The following is a 14,029-nucleotide window of genomic DNA, read 5'->3' as shown; positions in this document are numbered from 1 at the left end:
TGTTCCTCTCGATACATCGTCGTCCATCGCATTCGATGGAACCACTGATAAAAGCAATGGGCCCATTCTTACTAAGGGGTCTCTTCTATAGCATTTTAGTACGCTTTCACCTCCATCCCTTCATCTTCAGGGCTCATAAAGCGAATACCTCGAATTTTATCTTTAGTTCTTGGTAAATTAAAGTCAGCGCCAGGTCTTGACTGTATAGTGGATGACTCATTATCTCGACACCTACCATAATCAAATATTAAACAGTCCGTTTTGCGGAGTTCGCTGATGCATTGTCGTGGTGAAAGAGGATCCTGCTTCGAGGGCGCTTCTGTCGACTTTTTTACCTTTTTACCTTGACTTCTACCTTTCTTTACCTTGGTCGGCCATCATGAATAAAATAAAACTACATTTTATTTAATTCACATGAACAACACATTACATAAAATATAATTTTTCTAATTATTCATAATTAATAAATAATTATCTGTCTTTTTTTTAATAAGGCAGTATAATAGAATTCAGCCGGGACCCTTGATTGTGGTCAATACTATCCGGTATACTGTTCTAAACGTGGTCGTCTTAATCGGTTTTGACTGTATATTTGTTGGCAACAGAACCTTGATAGACTTCTTCCGCCCGAACCCAATAATGTATCCACAACCTCAAAAAGCAATCTGAGATTGTGTATTGTCAGACGAAGACAGTCGATCGATCTCCTATCTGTCCCAATAACCAAACCCTACGAAGACAATACATTTCTGGCGACGGAAAGAATACAATTTCTTCGCTCCATTTTACCCAGTTTATGGGTTAATCTATAAATAAATGTAAACCAAATAAAGTAAATAAAACCTATGCACATTGTTTCATCCGTCAAATAAACTGTTAAAAATTTAAGATAGGATCTTGGCATAGTTGAACTGTCATTTTCATACAAAGGTCTATCCACAGATACCAATCCGACCTATCATGGATAGCTTGTATCGAAGATGGCTATTACAATACGTCGATTCGTTATTGGCACGCTTTTTACAACATTTAGATAAGAATTCTATCTCAGATGGATTTAGATAACAGAGAATATAAGAAAGAGAGAGAGCGAATAGAAGAAAACGGATTTTTTTTCTTATATACTTGTAGTAAATATTTTATTTAAGAACATTGTTCCATGTAACGTCACTTAATTAATCGTTTTTTGCTAACTGTTTTTAAATGCGAAGTGCAATTTATTTTTATAACATGTTAATTTTCCTGTTTTGTTACCTACATCACGACATTTACAACGTGCCAAATGCTTTAATTATTGAAGTAAACATTGTATGGTTACACATTTTATCTATAAACCGAAAATAAATTGATCAGTGGTGTTTATTTAAATGTATCCATAATAGACTTGTACGTATTAAATATATGATATATGTACAACGTAGAAAAAAAGTATATACAATTTATAACCATTCTTTTTATACGTAAATAACATCATAATCATGGCAACGAGTACGGTACAAATTTAATTCCCGTTTAATATTGCCGTGATGTTTCAAGTAGCCGATTCTTTTTTTAGCTTTAGATATTGCCAAATATGAACGTTTATGTCGCATTTACATTCAGCCGTAGTGAGCAGGGAAGTGAGCAGGGAAGTGGGCAGGGAAGTGGGCAGGACGAGTGTGTAAACGCGACACTTACCTACGACGAAGTACCCTGCCCACTTACCTGCTCACCACGGCTAAATGTATATGCAGTATTACATTTTAACATTTCTAACCCAACTCTTGATAAATCGGCACAAACAGTAGGTATCTATGATATGTCGATATAGAACAAACGGATTTCATATATATCTAAGGAAATCCAAAAAATTTTATATACATCTCATAACCAATAAAAATCCAAATGGCTAAAAATATCAAAATTTTAGTATGCAGTTGTTAACAATATTATTTTATTAATTTAAAAAATCTATTAATAATGTTTATATACAGGTACCAAAATGTACGTAGAAAGTCTTTTTATAATCATAATTATGTGAATCGACTATATGCATTTTGTTGTTTGCCTTGAATAAGACAAGAATTGCTCGCAAAATACAGTAAAAAACGTGTGAGTAATGAGTGGAAGGAGGAGAAATATTGCAATTTAAATAATATGTATGTATGTTTATTATGTGTGTTTCTAGATGCAATAAGTAGGTAATGTAACAAAGCTCGGTTTTTTAAATCAAATTTAAGTCAAATAAACGTAATTAATATGAAATAATTATAAGCATTATCATAGCCACGAAGATATGTATTCCCGTTACTGTTTTACGATTCAAATACGGTTTTGAAAAATATTGATTATTTTAATACTAAATATGCCAGAACCCGAATTACAGGTCATCATAGCTTGATCTAGCTAAAATTAATAATATATTAATCAATCTAATATCTAACTACCAAATACTATAAGTGTTTTATCAAAATCTAACATCATTGTCAACTAAAGAAAGAAAAGAACTAAATATTAAGAAAATTCAAAACACACTAACAGCCTCGTATTACATTAATACGAATGTTCATATCACAATTCCCATGACTCATTGGCGACAACTAATTTAATCTTCCACCACAACACGTCATTTACCTTGATCTCAAAATTGCAACTGCCTCGGCGTATGACGGCGATCCAAGGCTCAGTTGGGAGCGGACGCGTAGGAGCAGCCGTCGAGATTAGGGGCAGCTGGCAACCCGTGTGGTCATGGGCCCCCTGTGGACCCCTACCACGAACGTGCACGGCTACGCCATGGGCATTGCTGACTATCCCCTCGCCATACTTCCCGGACTGAAAAGATGGAAACTTTGTGTAAATATATGGTTTAATCACATAACAAAGGGTGGCGTCGAAGATTTAATAAGTTAAAGGTACAGTTAATACGTATTCAAGTTTAATTTTGTTTGTTTATTCGGTTATGGACTTTGTCCAAACGCATAACAGTGTTTATCAATTAACCGGGCTTAAAGTTTTCAAAACTAGGAAAACAAAGGCAGACAGTTTTATAGTAATTGTCGTAGTAACCATTGTTGTAAGACCTCATTTTATACACATATTTTGTTAAAAAAACTCGCGAGAGGACTGGCGAAGCCACTTACGTCTCCAATAATATTCCTTACACACATATATATATATATATATATAAATGTCTATTCATAGTCCTATATATTCATAGGCTAGTGGGAGCCCACATCTCGCGAGTCTTGCCTCTACGTTTTTAATGTGAGTGACGTATTTAAGATGTATTTCAGAAATCGATGTGCGAGATTAGAAAACATTTTGATGTTTAATATCTATTAACTATACATAATGTATGTTTATTTAATTAATGTTGAAAATTTTTCCATTGGACCTGCTTCGGTGCGTATAGACCTTGGAAATTGTGTATTCAACGCACAACAATCTCTATATGGCCAGCTTCGACATCTGTCACGCAAAGAAACAACTATATAGACAACAATAGTAAACGTATAATCATGTGCAAAACATTCCTTACTATGATATATATACAGCGTAGGTATACAGGTTACAATTTTCGTATAACTCTTTTATATGGATTTTTTTGAGGCTGTCTCTGATCAATTTTTTAATATTATATACAGTATTTAAGTTCAGAAAAATCTGACATTAATTTATGACATATATTATTTAGATTTTGTCTAATGTTTCCCGTCTGTCTATTAAAACGAAACAAGTGACTAGCTTTCTTTTCACAGAACAAAACACTAACTCGGCAAAGAAACTGCAACATAGTTGTAAGAGCCCATTCTTTATTTATTTTCCCTTGCCTAATTCAAAAAGAAGTCATCTTCAAATGCAGACCAAGAATGTATTTCGCTTTACGGAGTACTGAAATATAAAACGCGAAACTAGAGTTAACTGGAAATAAAGCCTATTATCTTGAATATTTTTTTATATAATAGCCGAAGCCTTCGTGGCTTAATTGGCAATGAACCCGGGACTGGACATCTACATAGAACAGTGGGTCTAGTGGTTTCAGAGCGCAACTCTCATCCTTGAGGTAGTAGCTTCCATCCCCGGCTATGCACCAATGGACTATGTGCGCATTAAAGATTTGTCCGAACCCCGAACGAACACATCGTGGCCCAAAAAGTCGACGACGTGTGTCAGGAGGCTGATCACCTACATGTTAATTAGATTGACAAATGATCATACAGTAATCAGAGGCCCAAAAAAGGTAGTACAACTGATTTATTTTTTAATTATCTACATATAACTAGGGAAACAACAAAGTTTGTCACTTTAATTATTAATTAACCTATAATTGTTGTATGATGGATTTGCTTCTTAAAATAATGTACTAAAACATGGGAATATCGTTGCTTTATGCCTTACTTCGGTGACAGAAAGTTTCTAGCCAGATGTACTTCAAAATGAAATGAATATTAAAAAATGTATAGGGGACAAGCCTACGGGAGGCCTTATAGGGCAGTCACCGCAGCCCATGGACACCCATTTCACCAGGTGCGTTGCGTATCTTCCCACAGAAAGACGACTACATAGATTCCAGGAAAACCAGACTATCAATGCTGATCTCATAACAGGTGTAATTTGCGGTGAAATTTGATGCGAGATTTTCAATTATTTTTAGTTACACAAACCTATATAGTACAGTTAACTCCAATAGAGAAATACCAAATGGAACAATAGAAAATATTTTCAAACACCTAATGGGCTAACACCAAACATTTGTGTTTGTTAAGCAGTTGCGCGTACGCCGATCTTAAACAATGTTACGTAAATCGCGAAAACATGTAAAATACGCGCGTGTTACGATATTGGTAATTATGCTAATATAGCTAATTTACGCGTAAATAAAACTAGACATTTTATCAACCCTAAAGATTTATAATAAAAAACGTTTCCTTATAGAATAGAAGGTACACGAGAGCAGAGTTGTAATAACGTTCTCGTTAGTAAATGAAAAAGATGAGCAGTCCTGGCCGTGTGGTTTCAGCGTGTGACTGTCACCCCTGAGAACGTAGGCTTGATCCCCGGCTTGAGTATTTCCATGTGCGTATTTAACATTCGCTCGCACGGTGAAGGAGAACATCGTTAGAAAATCGGCTTGCTTTAGATAGAAAAAGTCATTAGATTGACAAATAATACAGATACAGAAATCTGAGGCCCAGTCCTAAAACGATTGTAGCTTAGATTTTTTTATTCATACCCAACGGCGTCATATGTCTGATGGAATTTACTTGCCCTTTAGAAAAAAATAATTGATCACGATACAGAAATCTGAGGCCTGGTAAAAGGTTTGTGCAGCAGAGCTTCTTTTGGTATACGAAAGAAATTAGGCTAGTCATCCTCCAGACTAAATTTTTAAACATTTCTCTTTTTTGCCTTCAATTATAGCAAACTCAATAACATTACTATTAGAGCGGCGGCGTTGTCGTCTTCAACATTAATTCTAATATTTTTTTTAATATTATTATTATTTATTAATTCTAATAATATGAGATCAAAAATCAACGTTTCTTTCTGCACTAATCTATTGTTAATTGATGTGTTTATTTTTTAAAAATTTCAGTGCGTCGCTAACTTACAATGGCAAGCTCATTTGTATCTTATATCTGAGTCAAAGCTGATATAATTCTCTTAGATCCCTAGCAATGACGGCATACAAATACTCAACATTGAAGAGAGATCATAATGGTTATGGCTTTTGGAAGTTACAGACGCATATTAATGTTTCTTAAAATGAAATATTGTTGAAAGATTTTAGAAGGCACAAATCTTTTGAGGTCAGTTAAAAACACAGACGATGTAGGTACGTCAATTACAAGTATTCACATACAAAAGTAAATTTAGATTTAATTAAAAACTTAATTTATATTTCATACAAAATCCGTATTTGATCAGTAAAATAGGCTCGTAGCTTAACGACATTTACACGCGTTTCCGCTTCCTTATGGCGGGTGACGTCAGTTTGTTTTTATCCGAATTGTAAAAAAACACCTTAAATAACGATAATTTGCGTTTGATTTGCAGGTATCAAATACTTTTGTTTACTGTAATTAACATTGTAATTGTAGATCAATTAACGTATTAGGGAGCGTTCAAGTATTATGTAACGAATTTTTGATTTGGTTTGATTCGGGTAAAACGATGCGGGACGGGGAGTGAATAATGCATTATATAATAGTAGTAGTAGTAATAGTAGTAGTAATAGTAACTCTTGGGTGGGTAGTTAATACTGGGTGGTAATGGAACGTTTTACTATTGGGTGCAGGAAAACGTAACGGCGCGTAACATGGGGGGGGGGGGTTCAAGAATCTTCCAAAATTGCGTGTCGTAATACTTGAACGCTTCTTAAGGTATTTCAATAAATAATTCAATAGATATTTGCGAAACGTACAACTGTATTTAATAATATCTCTGTGGTAACATACACACAAGCCTTTGCCCTTGAGGTTTGTGATAAACAAAACATACCGCGAACTATGACTCCTGTATGTCAAAGTCTAATACTTTTCTGACGTACGGTTGTCAGACTTAGCGCTAAGCACGGCGTCAAATACGGGATTTATAATTCCCGCGTAGCCTCGGCTATGAATCTACTTCATTTCTTTGAGGTTTCCTTACGATATTTTCCTTTACTTAGGAGAAGTAATTACGCACACTCAATCCATACAAAACTCATCACAATGTATTATTCAAAATTTAAACAAATTTTTAGTTTACATTTAAAACCAATTAAAGCAGCATAATGAACTCTAAGGTCATTATAGTGCAGGGCAGTGTGAATCATGCGCGGAAACACAATATAGCACAATATTTTGTACATATGCGAAAATAATCGCTATTCCATGGTAATAAAGTTTATATTCAATTGTTATTCGATGTTTATTATTAGCGGCCGGCGCTCGTATCAACAATTTAGTTGAACGCAAACAATTCGATTAAAATGTCTGCTATAATTTGATACCGTTGGTATAATATTCAATTATTAGCTCAAAGATCGGTGCCAAAAGGGTAAACAAAAATATTATTATCACGTCACACTCGTCCAATCCACTTCGCTTCGTCTAATTTTAGTATTTCAAAAATACTACTTTCGTTTGTTGTAAAGAATTATACAATATTATCTTTGATGATATATTCGAGGTTAATTAATAAACAAATAGAAGAAAGCTGTCTCCCAATATCGATAGACATTGCGATTGCTTCAATTCTGTTTTAGTAACACGCTAACACCAGCACTTCGTTATCTATTAGAAATTATGACGTCCTAGCACTACGATTATTTTTGATGTTTAGAAGACGCACTTTAGATTTACTAAATAACTTTGTAGGACTTAAGTAGTAATTAAAAGTAGCTTTTATCAAACCATACCAATACTGTTAAATAATTTCAAATTATTTGATTTTTTCACAAAGCATTTTTATTTCCACATTAACATGTAAATAAGAATGTATGTACAATGTGGGAAAACAAGTTGACTGCTATTTAATCGCGAACAATGTCGTCCAGGCAACCCGAATGAAGAAAAATATTGCTAACATTGTGAAGTTACTCTAAAAAAACCCTAAACCATGTAATAAAAATAATTTATAACATGGTTTAGGGTTTTAAGGAAATGTTTAATAAGGTTCATTAAGGAATCTTCTAGATGGGGTGGGACACATGGTTTCTTGCATAAGGTTTATCAAACGATTTAATATTTCCTTGTTTACAAATGAGAATGAAAAGCGGTCGGGATGAACTAAGTGAGTTTAAATCAGTACTATGACTAGTGTGTATTTCTGTCTCTACATTGACATTGAGTCACGTACGCCTACTTTCATATATAACATTGTATGACGCAGCATAATTTTTATAATATAACACAACCAGTTCAAATGTTGCATTAATTAAGAAAAACAGTAGCGCTACAAACTTTTAGGTCTGGAACTCAGATTTGTGATGACTCTAATAGGCAAGTGATTAGACTACAGTGCCTGGCACTCGTCGACTTTTTGCGTCTACCGGTATCCTGTCGATGAAAAACTCCATTGGTGCACAGCCGGGGTTCGAACTTACGAACTTGGGGATGAGTTACGCGCTGATACTATGAACATTTGCCCACCTGGAGTACATTAGCCCCACCTGGAGTACATTAGGACATCGTCTTAACTGAATCGCCTTATAGCTCTTTAAGTTAAGTTGTTTACTTTTGATTCGTTTTTAATTATAGTTACTATAATATCCCAAAATGTTAAATTAAGTTTTTTATGTAACTTAAATAAGTGTTAGTATATTGTACTGGGTGTCAGAAATAACAGCTAATAAATAAATATGTAAATAAATATACTAAAAATATTGTTTTACTATGAGAGAGAAAATCCTAGGCGTCTATACATATTAATATAGGTGTATGAAGGTACTCACGAGTAATGTATTAGTTTACATAATATTTTTTTCTAAACCCGATGGCAGAGTATTTAAAGAGTATATACTCTGTAAAACTCTTCTACTTTAAGTAGAATCGACCTTAGGTCAACGTAAGACAATGGCAGAGAGCCAATGAAGCGATTGAGCACGGATACTGCACTCGGGAATTAATAAAATGAGTGCCCTGAAAAACATCACTAACCTAAATTATGACAATTGACTATAATTTTCTAAATGTAATTTAGATATCGTTCTTTTACAGAATAGGGGGCAGTGTTACCGCCGCTCATGGACACTGAGACGTGGACTTGGTATGAAGGGTTTACGGGCTTTTTAAGAATATAAAATCAGCTGAAATAATTGAACCTAAATGATTAACTTCATACGTCCCAGGGGCCGTTCTAATATTACGTGTAAGCAGATTTACTGCAATGTATCCCCCCCCCCTCCAAAAGCCAATGCTCTCAGACAGTTTGTGCGTAATAACACCTATGTGTAAAAAAAGTAAATAATTACTGTTCAAATTCGAAACAATCATTTTTTAATTTGAATTCATGTAGGTAACATAATGTATTTTTATGAAGGTCAAAAAAAGAAATACATAAATGCTTCTAATTTTACATTTACTGCCAGTTCTCAAATCAAGGGCGTAGAACGGAAGAGTAAAACTGGCAATAAACTCACCGCCACTCTTTTTAATCGTCAAGTTTTTTCTTTTACACAACGTTCGTAAGGGGCTGCAACCATAACACCATTTTCCTTATGACATCTTGTGTAATAAAGAATAATAAAATAAATTTAAAACAAAGATTTGTCCTCTATCAGCAGAAGCATGGTGAAATAGGAGCACGCACTTGCATACTCGTGGGAACAACACGCAAATACGTAGTAGAAATAACTATATAAAAAAAAATGTGAGCCGTCACGGGACGCCAGGCAGATGTGAAACATCGATATTATTTTTTTAAAAGTAATATGCAGAAAAGAACAAACTGTGATAGGAACTAAATATGTTACAATGATAAAATAAAATATTACGATTTTTTTCCAGATAACGATGACTATTTGTCGAATAAACATTATATTAATTAAATATTTTTAATGTGAAATTTACTACTTACTGCATTTAGACTGTATATCATAATATAGTGTGGCGACGCGTCGCCACAGCATGTGTCGCCACGCCAGAAATCGGTTTTACGTGCGGCTATAGATGTTTCACATCAATAAAGGTTGATGTAAGAATCAAATAAGAAAATCAAAGACCTCACACTCCTCTGTAGTGCTTACGTAATACATACTTAAACTAAAAATTTAAAAAAAATTTAGGAGTGGACTACCCTTAACATTTAGGCGGATGAAAAATAGATGTCCGATTCTCAGACATACCCAATATGCACACAAAATTTCATGAGAATCGGTAAAGCCGTTTCGGAGGAGTTTAACCACAAACACCGCGACACAAGAATTTTATATATATAAGATTTGATCTCCAATCACTAGTATCATCTTAAACTTATACATATTATGTAATTGATACATTCGTGTTTTGGTTCCCAGACATAATGAAACAAGTTACTGGAGAAAGCAAGCTTGTAGACCAAAGCTGATATAATATGATGCCCTATACCGTATGACCCTTTAGATACATGTTGGTAGTGAATGCTAGGAAAAACCGGTTGGAAGGCTTATATGTAACAGGTTCTTAAGTTTTTATATACCAATCAAGGTTTCTATATTTTTTAATCGACTTTATTTATTGATTTTAGTAAAACATATAATTTATTGACGTTTATTTCAGTGAAACTATATAATTAATATTAATTTGATTTTATAATATATTTTAATGTAATGATGTAGTAATAATATACTTAATACAGGAATTGTGTTGAATACTATAGTGATATAATATGTAACTTCTATGTAAAATTCTACCTTTAAATACACATTTGCATGCCATTATATCTCGCAGAATATGGGAAGTTTAGATTGTACGACCATAATATTTTGTACCATATTCTTGGAAATAAATTATTATTATTATTTTCAATTCCGGAAACTTTATTGGTCAGTTAATTTGAAGAAATCGTCGTTTACGCGGAAACCAACCACGCAAAATCTGGTCAGAACCCTTTCTCGGCTACTTCCAGTGGAGACCCAGACGCGACGTTTGCAACTGTGATTTAGTTCTCTCGGTAGCGCTGATGTCACCTTAAGATCTCGCGATCCGTACAGTTACAAGGCGTAGAATGATATTTGCATTAAAATAATTACTCATTAAAACAAAAAACAAAGTTGTTTTAATTACCACACCGATATTATTTTTGCAAAAATACATAATTTAAAGTGGCAAAAAGGACTGGACAGATTTTAAAAATTCTTACACCGTTTGAATACTACATATCACCGATTAATATAGGCTAATATTAAATAGGCTGCTTTTAATTGCAAGAAATACGATACCTACTAAAACTACAATAATGTTACCCAAAGTGTAAAAATGCATATAAAATATCTTTCATCCCATGCGCTGCGAAAACAATTGATCATAAAAAAAACACAATATTAAAGAATATGTTCTTGACATGGATATGATGTTGATACATCGACAAAAAATGTTTATAAAAATAAATGTTCAATATGCGAAGCCAGGAGCGGCCGCTAGTATTTTATATAAGTATAATAGACCTATTCAATATATTATTATGTACGTCAATTCAGGCCTTATTTAGTAATATTACCCGTTAACAATGTTTCACCAATCTAACAATGACTAATTCATTATTTTTTTCGCGAACTGTGACTAATGATCATATCATTTACATTTAAATGACTATCAAATTAGGGCACAAAGAGTTCAAACGAAAAACATAAATTTTAAGGTAAGAAAAGGAATTCCAAAGAGTTTCTACAATAATTGATAAAGAAAAATTTTAACATGAAGATAGGCTAGAAACAATGACTACAACTACTAACCGCAAGCTGGTAGAAACAGATTTTTCTCTAGAAAACGTATTAATCTTACTAAATTATTTTGAATTGTTACAAGTTATTTAGGTACAGGGATATATTATATAGACGCTCTCCGCATCTTCACAAGCGCATTCTAGTACAACATTTGTTTGATAACAAGTATACTAGTTATGGTATGTTTGTAGGAATGACATGTGCCTTATGTTCTATAATTAATGTTAGATACGATTAAGAAAGTAATAAAATTGTATTTTGCAAGTCAGCCAAAGTTAAAGGAAAAAGTTTGCATTTGTAAATTACTTAGAACTAGTCCAGGCATATTTACTGTAAATAAATATACTTATGTTTTCCCTTATCAGAGATACATGAGTGACGCTATTGGAAAGTAAAAGAAAAACCTTTTAATAAATTATCTTCTTTATTACCGAATGTTGTTCAAAATTCTGTAACACCTTGAAGATTAAATTTATAAATTACTTCTTTAATATTGAGGATAATTAGGTAATTTATGATTTTTAAATTGTATGCACGGTTTCGCTACACTGTGTAAGCAATTGTGGGAATTGCTCATAGTAAAATTCAATAGTATCCATTTCAGAGTCATCCATAATTATCTTATTATTATAATTTAAAATATTCTACAATCCATTTGAGATTTTTATTTGATTTTTCTTATCGTTTTGTTGAGCTTAAAGACACTATTGATTTTGAATATTTTTGTTAGGGATTTAGCGATTTTAATTTTGGCTTATCTCAAAGATTAGGGTCCAAATCACAAAGAATACTGTAGGCAGATATTATTTTTAGTAGTAATATCAGACGGATAAATGATTTTATGATGTCTTACGTATTACAGTAACTAACTGGGTCAAGCTCTAGTCAAATGGGCATATGTAACTTTCAGAACAGGATAAACAATTTAAAATCAATTTTAGATTAAAAGCATTAGAGATTTCTGTCTTTAAAAATAATAGGCCCTCATATAACATAAGCATTAATTGCTGACAACAAAAATTACAATATTGCAAACAAGTTTACCACTTGGGAGCAACAGTTTCTTACACACATTGTATATAAACTATTAAACCCTTGATTCGATTCCCTAAGATGCAACAATTGTTTGTCTGTGACTGCTTAGTATCCCATCGGAAAGTTACATGCATTAAAAAGAATATCACCTAGCCTAGGACATAGCCTGGAAAGCCTCTAGGGCTTTATTGATTAGTAACCTAATTATAGCTGACATACAAAACGTTAGATCCATATTACTCACGGAATAGTGTAGTACGTAGTGTTTCTTTCTCACCTCGGATGTGTCTGTAAACATTTCGCCATGCTCATCTTCATATGTTATATTGATATTCGCTATGGTATATGTATCACTACCAAATCTCTCTTCGGCTGGGCCGTATCTCGTTGATTCCAATTCACTTGCCGCCGTATGACACTGAACAAACGTCACTACCCAGCTGACAGCCAGGCCTGACCACAGATTACCGACACGCATTTTTAAATGCACATTCGATTTTCAAAATCACCGACACTAACACTGGGGCGCCGACGAATACGTGCAACCCGCGCGACTTGCGTTTGATTATTAAGTTATCAGTACGGCACTATGCGATAACGTTAATTGTATGCGAGAGTTATCGTCGTGGACGCAGCCTCTCGCATTGGTTGTGTTACGATGTCATTACAGGGAAATCAACAGCTGCCCCATAACCGGCGAGGTACTTCACCACAGCCGGGACCTGAAACAACGAGAACGTCATCAGAAAAGTTCAATTGTTTATTTAATAGGCTATAAATAATAATTACTTTAACAATTAAATCAATATCTTACATCTAGTTGCGCATTTTTTAAATAAACATTAATCTGAAGTCAAACAAAACAACCAGTTTTGGCTTGTTTTGATCTAACAAACGGGTTCAGTGAAGCGTAAATAACAAATGTAATATTTTTTTATTATTGAGGCAAAAATTCATAACAATTTAGGGCGTGATAAACAAAACACGCCAGACGGTTATTGACCCCGGTCATCGGCCGTAGACTTAGTATTAAAAATCAATAAATCATTCCTTTAAATGGAAAATGTCATCAAGCATACGATTACAAAATCAAAACTTTGATAAAAATATCAATAAATAAGAATTTATAATGTTAACCTCTTTATTTTCCGAATTTAAAAGTTGCAAGTAATTCTACCTCACGCGCGTTTCCGCCACTATGTGAAACCAGTATCCAAAGTATTTTCACTTATATTTAATTTTAAAAAAATGTTTAGAGATAAAATATATATATATATGTGTGCCATTTCTAACAGCCATCAAAAGAACTATTTCTGATGGGTAAAACTCTTCTAAACAATACAATTCTATACGCTACGACCTTAAAATTAATTCCTCATTACAATCAATAATGTTTTAATAAAAATTTCACACGTTTTCCATCCTTCCAGTCACGACATTTTTTTATTGTAAATATAAATGGTTATTACTTTGTCACGAAGCGTTCATTGTAATTGTTAATTTATATTATTATATTATTCGTGAAATAAAAGGTTAAACTTTAAACGGGATATAAATATTAATGATTCTTCTCTTTAAATAGTTTTTAGTATGTTTCACATAATTGAT

The 14,029-nt window shown here is 33.3% G+C and overlaps 1 protein-coding gene across 6 annotated transcripts in view; it reads right to left on the bottom strand.

Annotated features, from left to right (window-relative positions):
- Positions 1-14,029, bottom strand: part of LOC110999394 (protein goliath-like) — a 56,245-nt gene that overhangs the window by 13,129 nt on the left and 29,087 nt on the right. For 3 of the 6 annotated variants that reach the window (XM_045628739.1, XM_045628742.1, XM_045628741.1), the window contains exons 2-3: positions 12,666-13,143; positions 2,614-2,811 (exon numbers count right to left, since the gene is read on the bottom strand). In XM_045628739.1, the coding sequence (XP_045484695.1) occupies positions 2,614-2,811; positions 12,666-12,899 (432 nt within the window). In that variant the 5' untranslated portion in view covers positions 12,900-13,143. Of the gene's footprint in view, positions 1-2,613; positions 2,812-12,665; positions 13,144-13,235; positions 13,254-14,029 lie in introns of those variants that run through there. The other 3 variants (XM_045628743.1, XM_045628744.1, XM_045628740.1) reach the window with 2 other exon arrangements.

Source organism: Pieris rapae, chromosome 6 (genome assembly GCF_905147795.1).
Source record: "Pieris rapae chromosome 6, ilPieRapa1.1, whole genome shotgun sequence".
Classification (NCBI taxonomy): domain Eukaryota; kingdom Metazoa; phylum Arthropoda; class Insecta; order Lepidoptera; family Pieridae; genus Pieris; species Pieris rapae.
The sequence above is the reverse complement of the archived record's forward strand: the minus strand, read 5'-3'. Positions and strand labels throughout refer to the sequence as shown.